The sequence below is a fragment of the Dermacentor andersoni genome, chromosome 11 (genome assembly GCF_023375885.2).
Source record: "Dermacentor andersoni chromosome 11, qqDerAnde1_hic_scaffold, whole genome shotgun sequence".
Lineage (NCBI taxonomy): Eukaryota > Metazoa > Arthropoda > Arachnida > Ixodida > Ixodidae > Dermacentor > Dermacentor andersoni.
The window spans coordinates 113,308,274-113,325,026 of record NC_092824.1 but is presented as its reverse complement, the minus strand read 5'-3'; the positions used below and the strand labels follow the sequence as shown (position 1 = coordinate 113,325,026).

The 16,753-nt window shown below is 43.6% G+C and overlaps 1 protein-coding gene across 18 annotated transcripts in view; it reads right to left on the bottom strand.

The window, feature by feature from the left end:
* The window catches only part of LOC126539513 (uncharacterized), a 46,121-nt gene extending 29,919 nt beyond the window's left edge, over nt 1–16,202 (bottom strand). For 2 of the 18 annotated variants that reach the window (XM_072285605.1, XM_072285606.1), the window contains exons 1-2: nt 16,003–16,167; nt 7,050–7,132 (exon numbers count right to left, since the gene is read on the bottom strand). In XM_072285605.1, coding sequence (XP_072141706.1) covers nt 7,050–7,132; nt 16,003–16,152 — 233 coding nt within the window. In that variant the 5' untranslated portion in view covers nt 16,153–16,167. Of the gene's footprint in view, nt 1–2,837; nt 2,963–4,960; nt 5,066–6,212; nt 6,320–6,444; nt 6,533–7,045; nt 7,133–13,017; nt 13,142–16,002 lie in introns of all 18 variants that reach the window. The other 16 variants (XR_008614274.2, XR_008614282.1, XR_008614281.1 and 13 more) reach the window with 16 other exon arrangements.
* Between the last annotated feature and the right edge of the window lie 551 nt (nt 16,203–16,753).

Sequence of the window (16,753 nt, the reverse complement as noted above, 5' to 3'; positions counted from 1 at the left end):
TTCTGATAATAAAGCCATGCAGAACTCCTTTATCGCTAGATTCTTTCCACTTTGTAAGTCTGACAAGTTGCTTATGTAAACTTATGAAAAAAATGATAGACGCTAGGCTGCAGTGGTGGACAGAATGCACCAACGCATTACCCGAAAATATGGTGGGCTTCCGCAGGCGCCGGTGTACGATGGATGCGGTTTTAGATCTTGTCACACACGTAGATCATGAGAGGAGCTGTGGATGAATCACTAGTACAGTGTTTCTAGACATAAAGCGCGCATTTGACACAGCCAGCCACACTCACGTACTCCATGGGTTAATTCAGTTGGGCATAGTTGGCCAAACACTGAGATGAATTGCGGATTTCTTAAGAGACAGGAAAACCTTCATTGAAACAGTTGATGGCAAAAGCACAGAGCATAAAGTGAATCAAGGCGATCCGCAGGGTAGTGTGCTCAGTCCATTTCCGTGTAACTGCGTTATGGCTGAATTATCCCATATCCTGCCTGCTATACATTTACTTGTTCACTATATGCAGACGCCTTGTGCATATGGGCATCTGACTCGAGTGCTCAAGCCGTTCAGCAAAAGCTACCACCTGGCCTAGCACTAATGATTTTTGAAAAGCAGAGGTATGATTTCACATGAGAAAACTGCTGTACTTTCTTTTACAGGGAAATGCCTCAAGAGATTCCAGCTCGTGCTAGACTCAGCGTCTGCAACTCGTGCGACAACACAAATTCTTGGGTATTATCATAGACCGACGGCTACCACGGGCTCCCCAAATAAAAGCATTAGAGGAGAAAGCCAACCCTCTAATCAACATTCTCCGTCTATTTACTGGAGTTAGATGGGGTAGTTCAACCTCTTCCTTATTACGCATTCACTCGGCAATCATTAGACAAAGAATAGCACACGCTGCTCCTCTGCTACATGGAATATCCTGTAATCTAGAGGAAACAATTCAAAGATTGCTGGCCAGAAGCCTTCGCATATGTATTGGTGTTCCGCATGCATCTGCTGTGCTTTGGTAATTGCCGAGTCTCGTCAACCAACTTTTCATGCACTAAGATTTACGGAAACGTGTCGTCACTTTTTTCGTTTGGCTACACAACACGCTAATCATCCACTACGCCAAGACCTTCAGGATAGAACCGCTGCTCGCATACATGAAGAAATACGGCGGTGCAAAAACTTCCTGCCTGCTTACAAATGCTGGCCTACTTGCGCAACTCATCCCCCATGGCGACTAACATTTCCAGAAATAGTCACTTCAATTCCTGGAGTAGGTCGCAGATGTGAAATGCCCATAGTTGCGATAAAGCAATTAACTTTATCACGTCTTTACACTAAGTACGTAGATCGCATTCACGTGTATACCGATGACTCATGCTGGAAACAAAGCTCTACATCTGCGTTTTATATACCTGCACACCAAGAGAAAAGGAGCTTATAAACTGCCACTCTACAACGTCGACAACTGCAGAACCTTGCGCAATACTTTCTGCTTTACGGTACATATGTCAGCAATCAGAGCCCCTTCGTTGGGTAATTCTGAGTGACTCACAAGTCTCATTGCTGTGCTTAAAAGAAATCAGGTTAAGAAAAGCAAACAGCACATTGACATACGAAATACAGAAGACGTATGCCATAACGAAAGATCTACGACACGACATAACTTTCCAGTGGATTCCAAGTCACTGTGAAATCATGGGAAATGTAACAGCTGATCACGTGGCACGTGCAGCACATCAAGAGAATGAATTATCATTAATTCATCAAGCGGCGAGTGAAGCGCGATGTCTAATGAACAAACTGTGGGGTAGATTGTCCAAGGAAACTTGGTTCATAAATGATGCGCAGAACTCTCAATTGTATAATATAGATCCTGGAATAGAATTGAATATTCCGTTTAAAATTAGTCTATCTGCTGAAACAACAGTTCATGGGCTTTGAGTAGGCACTGGCTATACTAAAATCTTCCTGTATAGGATAAATAAACTAACAGTGCTAGATGCTCATGTGAAGAGGCTGAAGATATGGAACACCTTCTTCTACACTGTAAAAATCACGATTCTCCCCGCAAGAATCTCTCGAAAAAACTACATGCCTTGGATAGACGGCCACTATCCTTAGGAAAAACTTTAGCTCCATTGCTAACAGAAAAACTTCAAACCATCGTTGCGTGCGCCTTGTACAATTTTTGGAGGAATCAAACATATCGCAAAAATACTGTCATACAGTAGTTATAGCTCGCATTGTTAATATTGACAGGCACCCTTAATTACATGTTCATTGTGTATTCGTGATCATGAAGCATTCGTATTTGTTGCATATAGAGTGCGGTATGTAAATGTCCAACATCTTATGCGTGAATGACTTGGTTTTTTGAACATTCATGCTGTGTGAACTCATGTGTTGCGTATGCACATTTCGGTTTTGTGAGCGTGTATGCTATGTGACCTATCTTATTGCGCGGTCATTTATTTACATTGCAGTACTGATACCTAGTACGTGAATGTTTGTTCATGTGTTTGTTTGTCCAGTTTGGTGATGACAGCTTTCCGACGATAACTGTCACGCAAGAGAAGAGGAGTAGCCGGCGCCACACATAAGCCCAAACCTCTCCTTAAATACATTCAATAAAAAAAAAGTTCTTTTAATAAAGACCTTTCAAATTCTCTGTATCGCAAGCTAAAATAGTTAGAGCATTTTTAACGTTTGCGTAATGTATCTCTAAGAAAACGCTACAGTGTGTGGAATCAGGTAAGTGGCTTATGTCCACTGACAACGCACTCGGTGTGCAGCACATCCCGACAAACATGGGATGAAAAGGCTGACTTACCTCACCCCTGTCTGCCACACTTATCTCGCTTCTTGCAAATTCTCATCTCCAAACTGGCGCGATAACTTCACGGTCAGGATATGGAAGATGGAGATGATGTGGAGGAAGCGATGAGGATTACGAGTCTGCAAGAGTTCCACAAGAGCTTTGAACAAAGAATAAAATATCGGAAAAAGTCCATTGCTTTGCTGAGAACACAGTTTGAAAGAGATCGATGTTAGGAAGTATTAGAAGAGGTAGGAACTTAAAAAAGAAAAGACACCACTGGATGTTTTTGCGGTATTCAGATCTACAGTACTGCGCGTAGCATAAGATGACTTCTCTGATGCAAATCCCTGACGTTACAGGTGACGCTCCTTCCTGACCTGATATTACGTCGCATTGTTTAGTCTACTATTACACCACAATTAGCACGTAGTGCTTCTTTAATTCATTTTACCGATTCTGAACACTTGTATAAGGCGGTCTTCCTTCTTCCGTTCTTATGTTTCCATCCTTATCTTAACAATATGCCCACTTCACATACTAGTCACTCCCTTCTCCCCTACGCTAGTAAATTCAGCTGTTTATGTCCACATAATATTGCAAATACTGACTTATATATTTCGCACCAGACATACACTGGCGCACAGAGAAGCAGGCATAAAGTAGTCTCCTCAATGAGGCACCATGCATACCCGAATGAAAAGATGAGGAAGGCACATCACATCATACACGGAACATGAGAGAGTTAAAATCTCGCAGTTGGCACAATATTTCATACAGCTTTGACAGCCTCAAGTCGAGTTCAAGCTGGACCTTTCGGAGAAAAGAAATGTGGAAGTGACATGTTTTAACTCATTACCGGTGCCGTATGATTTGACTACGCCAAATTCAGTTATGGGGCGCTTTACCTGCCAAAACCACGATGCGATTATGAGGCATGCCGTAGTGGGCGCCTCCGGAATAATTGACTTGAAACACGTGGTGTTCCTTAATATGACTTAAAGGGACACTAAAGCGCAACAATAAATCAGTTTAGGCTAATAAAGCATTGTTCGAGAACCCTGCAGGCAGTCATTTCAAAAAAAATATTTTGATTATTAGATGAGAAAACGAAGGCCGAAATATAAGTATTCGAATTTCGTGCCGAAACCCCAACGCCGGTACGTCAGTGTGACGTCAGGGTTTCCAAAGTATATTTTCGCAATTGGGCCACTTTGGCTGAGTAAAGGTTCCCGAAACTTGCCATTTTTAATGTTTGGTTCCTTTAGAACACAATGTCAAATTGTACCGCTATATAATTTTAAGTAGGCCTCAGAAGATGCCATCAAAATCCATGACGTCACAGCGAATAGGTGCGGGAACTTCAAGGAGGCGTCGCCACGCGTCTTTCGTTCTTGCGCCTTTTCCGGCTTACCAAGCGTCTCATCGTGGTAAGAAAGGTGTTTTTGGTGTTGCAGAAAGGTAATTTACCGATGCAGAAGAAATAATTTTTCTCTTTAGTGTCCCTTTAAATTTAAGTACACGGGTGTTTTCGCATTTCGCCTCCATCGAAATGCGGCCGTCGTGGACTGGATTCCCTTCCGCGACCCCATGCTTAGCAGCCCAACACCATAGACACTATGTAACCAAAGCGGCTAAAACGGCTCGTGTCAAAAAAGTCAAACATCTTGTAACTAAGCTTTCCCGAAAATTCACCCTATCTCGCACAAGGTAGCCAGACATGGCAACATTGTGACTCTATATGGGGTAAAGGATGCGTTAGGAAGGAGAATAATGTGATTAATTTGAAGCCAGAAAGAGTCGGCCCAAAACGGGGTCACGTCACAGTATGTTTTAGTGTCTTCCAGTGTACGCTCTTCCGGAAAGACAGTGGTTATTGCTGCCGCAGTTGCAGTTTGCAATGAATACAATGAATATTTAGGCTGCCATAGGTCACTGAAATTACTCTATGCTGACTGCGGGACGTAATACTACTTCGTAGTTTATTTCCTTCCTCCATGTTCGCGCTGGTCTATTAACGGGCCTGCAACAAAGCAAGCTTAGTCTTCCCTCGTTATGTCAGCAAACCACATATCAGAATTAAACTAATGAAAATCAATCGTTTGGCTTTGCATAAGCCTGAAAGGAAAATATCTCACTCGACCAAGTTGTGTTTGTCCTCTCAACGCTCGAAGAACGCGTCACGGCTTCCTATCTTGATTCCTACCGGATCCTACCTTGATTCTCCACAAGTAGAAAGGTACCTATAATGAAAGAGGTCAGACAATGAGACAATCTCTGCAATACTATTCAATGCATGCTTGGAAAAAGTATTCAAGCTATTAAACTGGGAAGACGACGGATTGAGGATCAACGGCCAATATCTCAGCAACCTTCGGTTTGCAGATGACATTGTTATATTCAGCAACACTGAAGACTAGTTACAACAAATGATTGAGAACCTTAACAGAGAGAGTGTAAGAGTGGGATTGAAGATAACTGTGCAGAATACAAAGATAATGATCAATAGCCGAGCAAGAGTTGAGGATCCCCAGTCAGCCTCTAGTGTCTGTACGAAAGCGATGGCAATAGTTGCAGTCGCTCGCAAGTTAGCCCTTACGCAAGCACATCAACTCTTGAGCACAATAATGAGACGCCTGCGACTGCTCATCCGTCGACTCAAAAGAAGCACTGAACGTACCACTACAAACTCAAAACTTGTCGTGTCACCATCATCGACGCGGGGGACACAAGCATGACAGCACCATTACGAAAACACCTAAACGGCCGAGCAAACACCGGCAAAATCACGCTGACAGAAGCTTCACACCTTCCGGGCGACCGAACATACTAAGAGCACCCTTTTTCGACTGCCCGAACAAGATACGTACCTCTGGAGCACTCTGAAATGACCACCCGAATGTGCCCTAAGTTTGCGTATTGTGTAAAGCAGTTATGCAATAACAGCGACGCTTCAGTACGAACAGTCAACCGATATAAATATTAAAACGATGTACCCGGCACAATATCGATACCCACGGCAAATGTAACCAAACCTGCATGAATTAATACTTACAACCAAACAATATAATCAAGTGAACATCTTCATGCCTTGTTTCATGAATGGAGACCGTAACATTAGTTTCGTCAATTATTTCCCCACGTTTTCGTCTTGCTTGTTTAAACGAACTATGAGTCTATAGAGACATTTTAAGCACCTTTATCGTGTCTAATATGATGCTGGTGCCGATATTTATGGTCTCAAAATGCCTTTTCTCGCGTTTTCTTCTAAGCGCAATAAATTATTGTTCCACCAACATCTACCTATTCTTGTGATAACCCAAATACAGTGACCGTGCTCGCGAACACAATTTTCAGCTTATTATTACAAAACATATCAGCGCCACTTACCGCACCTGCAGCTACGTCGCGCGCAGCCAGCCGCCGATCGCGTTCTGCCACTCTCACTCGGCACAGCGCATGCGGAGCCGTTTCCTAGGCAACCGAGCAGAGTTAACCTGCGCAGCGTACGGCTCGTCATCATTTTTCTTCAAGCGCGGTCGCCGTTTCCGACATCTTTATCGCCTATCAGATATGCCGCACTGCGTACAGGGAAAAACGTTCTTCAATCTTGCAATCTTACATTGAATGTTTGCTTGCTTCAATCGTCGTGCTCTGCTGCAGCCAAGCTGCAGGATTTTGTGTCGGCCATTTGTTCCTGTGATTTCTATCTTGCAGTGGCGAGAGAAAGAAAACCCAATATTGAGCTTCGGGTAACTTGAATCCTCAGCGTACTCAATAGGGCAAGATTTCAGAGTACTTGGTACAGGCATTATAGTATTTCTACACACGACTCCATCGCGTAAAGCAGTTATGTACCGTATTTGACTGGATGTTGGACGTGCCGCGTTCTGTAAGTAGGAGCATAAATAGTTTTTTCAAGCTAAGTTTGCTTTCTTCCCCATTTAGCAGCTGCTGTTTCGCACGATTGGCGGACACAGGACATAGTGGACGACGATGTGGCCGACCCTTTCCTAGCCAGTTTTTACACTAGGGGCACCTTGTACGACACGTTTGCGCCCGGAACTTCGCGCCAGCGACAATGTGCTACCGCAAAGTAAACCATGTGTGTTGCGACTCCACGACTTATTCTGGATGTATTACGATATTACTAGCGTGAAACGCATTCACCGAGGGTAACAGCGTCGCACAAACCGCCGTGAAACGTGTAGAAAGGTGCCTACATACACCCGAATGGCCTGGCTAGGAGCACATATGGTGGCGCTGGAACTGACACCGCAGGCGGCTCGAGGACCCCACTCCACGCACACCTGGAGAAATTTGGAATGTTAGAGTGCAGTTCCCGCGATGCAGGAAGCAGTACACAGGATTAGGCTTCCTTTTTCCTTGAGCGTGGGCACCATGTGACGGTGCGCGTCGTGCCAGGTATAAGTGAAGTACCCGGCTGCACATTCGGCCACCGGAGTATAGTGGACAAGATGGAGCTTTGTGTCTTTTCGGGCATATTGTTTCCTCTCGCTTTCCCCCTGGCATCTGGGTTGTAGGTACCTGCCGACGCCTGGCTTTTCGTATGTGCTGCGGCACTCCTACGGTTAAAGCACTCATGGTTGACCTGAGCTATGCCGTTCCACCACGCGTCAGCTTTCCCGCGTCTAAAAGCCTTCCACACCGTATATTTTCTACGCTGGAATTTACTACGCAGCACAACATAGGCCTTCGGAGATTAAGTTTGCTCACGAGTTAAGTCCGTCGTGCAAGCAGCGACATTATGCATATCCAAAACTAACATTATCCATTTCCAAAACTAGTATTGCGTCAGAACATTTCGTCAACCACTGAGAACCTCGATAATGACGTTGCCCTGGTTATCGAATTTACCAAGTTGTTGAGAAGTTATTTTGTAAGCACCTAAATAATTACTTTAAGACATTTAATTTGTTGCAATCTTCTCAATTTGCTCTTCACGATGGCAGTTGGACTCTTAGCTTTAATATCCCTAACCGACTGCATTCGTCACCCGATTGATACGGGTAACTTCGTTGGTTCGGTATTCTTGGACTTCACTATAGCTTTTGATACAATTAATCATAACATACTTTTACCAAGCTAGAAGCCCTGGGAATTACCGGTCCAGTACTAAAACTCCCAGAAAGTTATGTACATGATAGAGAACAAAGTCTTCCTTTTTTTTTTTTTGGAGGTGCTTATTCTGATACTAAAATTATTAACCAAGGTGTACCCAAGGCTCCATACTAGGTCCCTTACTATTCTCTATATATATTAATGATTTATCCACTTGTCTTAAGTAGGCACATTGTGTACTATACGCAGACGATACTACTATCTCGTTGCGTGACAATTCTTTAACAACCTTAATCCTTAAACTAAACAATGAGCTTGACCATATTGCTACTTGGTGTTCGTCCAATCATTTAATTATCAATCCTTCAAAAAATCAATTCATGATTTTCCGTTCTAGCCAAAGAATACTATCTGGCTTGCCTGAGATAACTTTAGATGTTCATCACATTCCCGTTTCCGACTGTGTATCATTTTTGAGCATAAAATGGGATTCTAACCGTAAGTTTTCTCAACACATTGCCTTCATTAAGCAAAACTGTGCCTTCGGTATTAGAGCATTAATGAAAACAAGAACATACTTATCTAAAGACGCATTATTAGCATTATACTTTACCCTCATTCATAGTCACATTAGTTATGGCATTGTTTCCTGGGGAAACATAACTGTCATACCTCGTCTATTCAGCACTTACAAAACTAAGCAATACGTATTATCACTAACAGTGGATTTTTCACGAGTGCTACTCCACTACTACGTGAAAATAACATCCTTCTTGTAACGAACTTGTTCAACTATCATCTAATAATTATGTTTTATAAATTACTTACTAAACAGCTCGCATACCAATTGATTGATAACAGGAACCTCATCAATAACAATAATACCAGGTTTGCACGTACTTTGCACGTAACTCTAATTTTCTACTACCTATGGTTCATTCTAACTATGGAAAAATGACACCATCACTCGCTACTATAAAACTGTGGAATGGTTTACCCGTCAGCATTAAATCTGCAGCCTTTCATGCATTTAGTCATGCCCTTAAGCTGTTTTATATGTAACTAAGTTTACCTCATTCATTACACTACATTTGCCATTTGTATGTATTGAGTTTTTTTTTATGCACTATAGGCTTGTATACTTACAATTTGTTTTCATTTATTTTATTTTTCTATGTTGTATTTCCGCGATTGTCTTTGTTTCTTTTAATTAGCTTGCTCTTCTTTAATACATCACCACATTGTTATTATTAACCGAGGGTCCCGTTGCAGTCTTTGACTTTGGGACCCTCGTCTGTATACTGCATCTTACCAATTCGTTGTAATTAAAGAATAATAAACTGAAACTGAAAATAAAAGCAGGTAAAGTACAGCCTACTCTTAATTAGAGGGAACACCCTAATGTGTGGTTTTCACTTTTCTGGCGCTCAAGTGGCAATTACCGGCCGAAGTTGCTTCAGTCCATGCAGTGCTGAAAAGATTGGTCATTATACGCATTTACCGGAGGGAAAAGCACGCATCTGCTCTGAGCTCCTCCGCCCTGCGTTACGCCTTGTATACGCTGATCTGCATACTGCGTACCGAGCGGAGTTCTTATTTGGAAATAACATCGCATGCTTCTGAGTTCGCCATCGTTGTCTTCCGGATTTCTTTAAAAAAGTGACACATGAAACACGGTTCCAGAGTGTGAACGAAACCCACTTAAAGCAGCGCCATTTCACGCCAACTGTCCCAACCGTGGCGCTCGAGTAATATGCACTTCGCTCTGAAAATTACATAAAGAAAATACACGCACATAAGCGATACTTGCACAGCATGCGACCCAAAATATTTCGAGCGGATAAATTTTTTGCGCCTCTGATGGCTATGTAAGTTTCACGAAACGGTGCAAAACCAGGTACGAAACAAACTTTGGCCACAAATTGATCGTTTTGCGCATTTATTGGAAACTTACATTTTTGCATTTCCTGCACATTTTTCTTTCATTAGAAAGGAGCTTCGCACAATGATTTTCTTTTCTTTGATACTTAACAAGTTATGGCGTTCCGACGCTACTTTTCACAAACGATGGTCGCGGAAGAAAACCAGGAACTATTTACATAGGACTCTAACTGAAACATTTACTTTCGCCTCTGGTGCGCACAGAATCAAAATAAAAGCCTGAATTTGGAAAAAAACACTATTTTTGCGTTTGTTTAGAAGTCGGTAACCCACTAAGGGGGTCCAATACGCAGCAAAGCGGATTAATAGTAATTAGTGCTTCTTAAATCATTTGAATATGCGTTTCGATTTCCCATGCTAGTAATCTCCGCCTATTTAATTATTCTAACTCAAGAGCACGCATTATGCTGTCAACCACAGGCGATTTGTAAAAATTACGAGAAACATGAAAATGATCACCCCGTAATAGAATGCAGTACAAAAAAAAACGAAAATCATATCCAGCGAGTAATCACTTTTTTTTTTCTTTTTTCGCGCAGCCAATTCACTTAGTTTGGCTGTCCCGCCAGCTTTTTATGAGGTGAAGTCGAAGCGCGAACCAAAAGATAGCGTTTGTGGGACTCAAAGTGAAATTTCTTTTCGTCGTTGAGAACCTTAATTCATCACCATCATCATCAGCAGCAGCAGCAGCAGCGGCAGCCTGGTTACGCCCACTGCAGGGCAAAGGCCTCTCCCATACTTCTCCAACTACCTCGGTCATGTACTAACTGTGGCCGTGTTGTCCCTGCAAACTTCTTAATCTCATCCGCCCACCTAACCTTCTGCCGCCCCCTGCTACGCTTCCCTTCCCTTGGAATCCACTCCGTAGCCCTTAATGACCATCGGTTATCTTCCCTCCTCATTACATGTCCTGCCCATGTCCATTTCTTTTTCTTGATTTCAACTAAGATGGCATTAACTCGCGTTTGTTCCCTCGCCCAATCTGCTCTTTATCCCTTAACTTTACACCTATAATTCTTCTTTCCATAGCTCGTTGCGTCGTCCTCAATTTAAGTAGAACCCTTTTCATAAGCCTCCATGTTCCTGCCTCGTAGGTGAGTACTTGTAAGACACAGCTGTTATACATATTTCTCTTGAGGGATAATGGCAAACAGCTGTTCATGATCTGAGAATGCCTGCCAAACACACCCCAGCCCATTCTTATTCTTCTGATTATTTCAGTCTCATTATCCAGATCCGCAGTCACTACCTGTCCTAAGTAGATGCATTCCCTTACCACTTCCAGTGCCTCGCTACCTATCGTAAACTGCTGTTTTCTTCCGAGACTGTTAAACATTACTTTAGTTTTCTGCAGATTACTTTTTAGACCCCCCTTTGTGCCTTGCCTGTCCAGGTCAGTGAGCATGCATTGCAATTGGTCCCCTGAGTTACTAAGCAAGGCAATATCATCAGCGAAGCGCAAGTTACTAAGGTATTCTCCATTAAATCTTCTTCCCAGTTCTTCCCAATCCAAGTCTCTGAATACCTGCTGTAAACACGCTGTGAATAGCATTGGAGAGATCGTATCTCCCTGCCTGACTCCCTTCTTTATTGCGATTTTGTTACTTTCTTTATGGAGGACTACGGTAGCTGTGGAGCCGCTACACATATCTTTCAGTATTTTTACATACGGCTCGTCTACACCCTGATTCCGTAATGCCTCCATGACTACTGTGGTTTTGACAGAATCAAACGCTTTCTCGTATAATCAATGAAAGCTATATATAAGGGTTGGTTATATACCGCACATTTCTCTATCACCTGACTGATAGTGTGAATATGGTCTATTGTTGAGTAGCCTTTACGGAATCCTGCCTGGTCCTTTGGTTGACTGAAGTCTAAGGTGTTCCTGATTCTATTTGCGATTACCTTAGTAAATACTTTGTAGGCAACGGGCAGTAGGCTGATCGGTCTATAATTTTTCAAGTCTTTGGCGTCCCCTTTCTTATGGATTAGGATTATGTTAGCGTGCTTCCAAGATTCCGGTACGCTCGAAGTCATGAGGCATTGCGTATAGAGGGTGGCCAGTTCTTCCAGAACAATCTGCCCACTATCCTTGAGCAAATCTGCTGTAACCTGGTTCTCCCCAGCTGCCTTCCCCCTTTGCAAAGATCCCAAGGCGTTCTTTACTTCTTCCGGCGTTACTTGTGGGATTTCAAATTCATCTAGACTATTCTCTCTTCCATTATCATCGTTGGTGCCACTGGTACTGTGCAAATCTCTATAGAACTCCTCAGCCACTTGAACGATCTGATCCATATTAGTAATGATATTGCCGGCTTTGTCTCTTAACGCATACATAGGATTCTTGCCTATTCCTAGTTTCTTCTTCACTGCTTTTAGGCTTCCTCCGTTCCTGAGAGCATGTTCAATTCTATCCATATTATACTTCCTTATGTCAGCTGTCTTACGCTTGTTGATTAACTTCGAAAGTTCTGCCAGTTCTATTCTAGCTGTAGGGTTAGAGGCTTTCATACATTGGCGTTTCTTGATCAGATCTTTCGTCTCCTGCGATAGCTTACTGGTATCCTGTCTAACGAAGTTACCACCGACTTCTATTGCACACTCCTTAATGATGCCCACAAGATTGTCGTTCATTGATTCAACACTAAGGTCCTGTTCCTGAGTTAAAGCCGAATACCTGTTCTGTAGCTTGATCTGGAATTCCTCTATTTTCCCTCTTATTGCTAACTCATTGATCGGGTTCTTATGTACCAGTTTCTTCCATTCCCTCCTCAAGTCTAGGCTAATTTGAGCTCTTACCATCCTATGGTGACTGCAGAGCACCTTGCCGAGCACGTCCACATCTTGTATGATGTCAGGGTTAGCGCAGAGTTTGAAGTCTATTTCATTTCTAGTCTCGCCATTGGGACTCCTTCACATCCACTTTCGGTAATCCCGCTTGCGGAAGAAGGTATTCATTCATGAAACTTCGTGTGCTCGCAAATGAAGCCATAAGATCTTTATGGAACACACCAAGTTTGAGGCACACACGTCTGCCCCGAATGGACCCGCCCCTTCGACTTCGACCCCCATCTGGACTCTCTCGACCCGAGACAACACTTTTGCGCACTGATAACGCACTGAACGTGCAGCACATCCCGACAAACATGGGATGACAAGGCTGACTTGCCTCACCCTGTATGCTCCACTTATCTCGCTTCTTGCGAACTCCCCTCTCCAAACTGGCGTGACAACTTCAAGGTACGTGTACGGAAGATGGAACTAATGTGGAGAAAGCGATGAGGGTGACTAGTCTGCAAGAGTTCCACAACAGTTTTGAACAATGAATAACGTAGTGGCATAAGCCCAATGCTTTTCTGATAGCGTAGATTGAATGCGATCAATGTTAGGAAATATTGGGAGAAAGAGGCGAATAATTAATAAATAGAAGACCCCGCTTCGTACTTTTGAGGCATCTATATATAAAGTACTGTGTACAGCCAAAGAGGCATTCGCTGATGCAAATCGATAATGTTGCGGGTGACGCTCTTCCCTGTCCTGGTATTACGTCGCATTGTTCCGTGTCTTATCTCACCGTAATTAGTACGTAATGCTTCTTTTAAGCTTTCCTTTCCCTTTGTTCCTTTCCCGAAAACTGTTGTGCGGCGTTACGGCACTAAAATCCAAGCGCACCAACTTGAAGATATAGGCGAACCGGTCATATCTTTAAGTTGGGTCCCAATTGACATTGCGAAGGTCGAGAGTCGAGTCCACTACTTTTGGCGTTTATTAAAGCAAAGTTAATTAAGGCATACTTAATTAAGATATAGTTCATTAATGTACTCGGATCCACGACCTTTGATGTTGTTTAGGGCGAATTAAGGCACAGTTAACTAAAGCACTCGAACCAACGACCTTTGGTAGGAGAAAACAAAGGGACGTAACCAAGCATTCGAATGAAAAGGTCAAGTAGTTTATTGAATGTCTCGTGAGCGCGCAGGCTTTCATCTTAATGCCCTTTAGCGTTGGATAAAGCCACTGTCAACTTTTTTTCGACCATCTGTGGTATTTCATCGTGCGTTGAATGCTAAGTACACGGGCGTTCTTGCCATTTGGCCCCCACCGAAATACGGCCGCCACGGCCGTGATTCGATCCCGCGCCCTTCGGCTTGGCAGCACAACCTCCTAACCCCTGCGCCACCAAGAGGTCCTTCATGCACCAACAAGAGGTCGCATGAAGTTCTTTAACGTACATCCAAATCTCAGACAACAATGAGCGACAATTTCTGCATAGAGTCTCAAAATATTTTTCCGTGCAGTGTACATTATTCTTTTCTTAACTCTATGATCACACTACGTGTTACACTGAAGCGCAAAAATTCACAGAACCTATTTCAGCTTTCGAAATAGTCACGATCTATTTTCATAACAGCTCTCCGACGTGCGTTTATTCAGCGTCCTCGCGCAGCACCCACACCCGAGAAGTCTTCCTTGCGTCAAATTCTGTGCCCGACGTTTGTCGACGAATGTCTGCCAACGGGTGCAGCTACACGGCGCAAGGTTATGCCAAAAGTCGCGCTTTCCGCCATTCCGTCGCGATAACACAGTCGATCGATTCTTTAACAGTACCGCGCTAGCGTCGACTGCGCGGCCGGTCAGCGCCTTCTAACAGCGCGAAGCGACGAGATCGGCAAGCGTAGCGCATGCGCACCGAGTACCCTGGAAGCGCAAATTTCGTGTTAGGTTCTTTCCGTACCAGCACGGCACAGCCCCTGGCACGATTAACTCGGTGCAAGCTCCCCGGCTTAGCGGAGATCACGGCTTACAGTGAGCTTCGTGCGCATGCGCAACGCTCGCTGATCTCGTCGTTGGCGCGGTAAGAAGGCGCTGACCGGCCGGCCAGTTGCCGCTCGCGCGGTACTGTTAATCGGTCGACTGTATGTAGTACATGCAATCATATAAGCCTGCCTTGCTATCGAATTGGCGACAACGTTCACGAAGCTAGAATGCGGCAAAAGCACGTCGTGCCCGAGTGAATGATCTGATAAGAGCGACATTTCTGCAGAAGCGATAACTGGTATCAGGGGGCAAACAAACTACCATGCATTGCGATTCTGATAGCTGCAAGAAATGCGAAGAAATTTGCGTGAAATAATGCTTAGCGAAACAGAACAATATGATCGATCGAACGCCATCTTCATGCCTTGTTTCATTAACTCGCCCCCAGATAAATATCCCGGCCAGTATAGTATATCCAGCGGTTCTGATTAGAACATCCCGAAATGTCAGTTGCTCCTATATCAAGGCTAACCGCGTTTTCATTTGTGAGCTTCTACATGACGCCACGTGGGAATTAAATTTAAGGAATCGCAGAATAAACACAGTGTCAAGGTGGCACCGTGACCTGAAGGCATGGCATCACGACCAGCGAAGCCAAAATTATGCGTACCAGTCCAGCTCTCGCGGCTTACCACGGCGGTGGCATTCAAGCCTCCTGTCAAATCGCCACAAGTGCAGCTGCCACCAGAATTAATTCTAACAATGAGGCCACACCTACAGCGCCCAAAACTCAGTGCTTTGGAAGGAAGACGCATTAAGCTAGCACAATTGAAAGCATTCGAGCCAGAAATATCCAGCACCGTCCGCATAAGCAGAAATGCGCGTAAAGCGTGTCCACAGCTTCAATGTGGCATAACATATGACAGCGCTGTATTCGAATTATGCTACTCCAACTAGCCCAAACACAAGCCCAAAATATGATGGCCGGAAATTGTAAGTATAGGTGTCAGCGCAAACCAGTGTAGGCACTAACAAAACAGACTCAATTATATCAGTTTGATAAAACTCGTTGGTTTACACGGTTTTTACATGCAAGCTTTTTAGGTAGAAAGGCAAGTGTCGGTTAAAAACCTGCGGCTTCCGAAAAACACACGTGTGCCATTGCGCGCTAACAAGAGAATGCCATCGGCTAGAAGAGAGTATGTGTGTGATGGCAAGGCTATCATTAGTTTCAGCAAGAACAAGCGAAAGCGTTTTTCAGCTTTCCTAAACAAAATTAGATTGTGGCCTTCCTTTCCACCAACGTATAGTTACTCTTCTGATGACTGAAATATAGTAACCATGCTCGCAACACAGTTTACAGCTCATTATTACAAAAAATTTCAGTGCCACTTACCGCGCTTGCAGCCACGTCGTCCGCAGCCAGGCCCCGACAGCATTCTGCTGCTGTCACAACTGTATTGCGCATGCGGGACCGTTTCCTAGGCGACCGAGCAGAGTTAACCCGAGTAGCATAGGTGTCGGTCACTGTTTGGTTTCCTTTCATCGCGGTCTTCGTTTTGCTATCGATCGTTATGCCGTTATCGCATATGCTATCACTGCAAACTGCAATTCATCGATGCCTTCACGCAAGCAGCACTTCGTGGTACGCATGAACATTTTGAGACCTTGATGCCGCACGCTATTCAAACTTGCAAGCTTACATTGAATATCTGCTGGCTTTTTTCGCGGCACTCTACACTCCCCTTAAATTGTACAGCGCTCATCGATTTTTTTTTCGTTCATTATGCCATAAATTACACAGATAAACGGATATTAGGTTAAATGTTAGCAAATGCGGGTGTTCCGCATAGATCCGAGACATTCTGTGAAAAGCTATGTAAAAAGTTGTAAAGTCTTTCTGGAAATTACCTTAACAAATAAAAGAAACAGTTTAAGTTGTATTATTTTCTATAAAAGCAAACTTTGTTATGCTTCTGCGATTGCACTATGTCACCGCTCTCGATACGATTATGTCACTTTGAGTTGTAGATACCTTTGTGATAGCTCCATCATATTGTACACGATCATAGCCTCCTTCATTACTTTCAAAAAAAAAAATTATGGGGTTTTACGTGCCAAAACCACTTTCTGATTATGAGGCACGC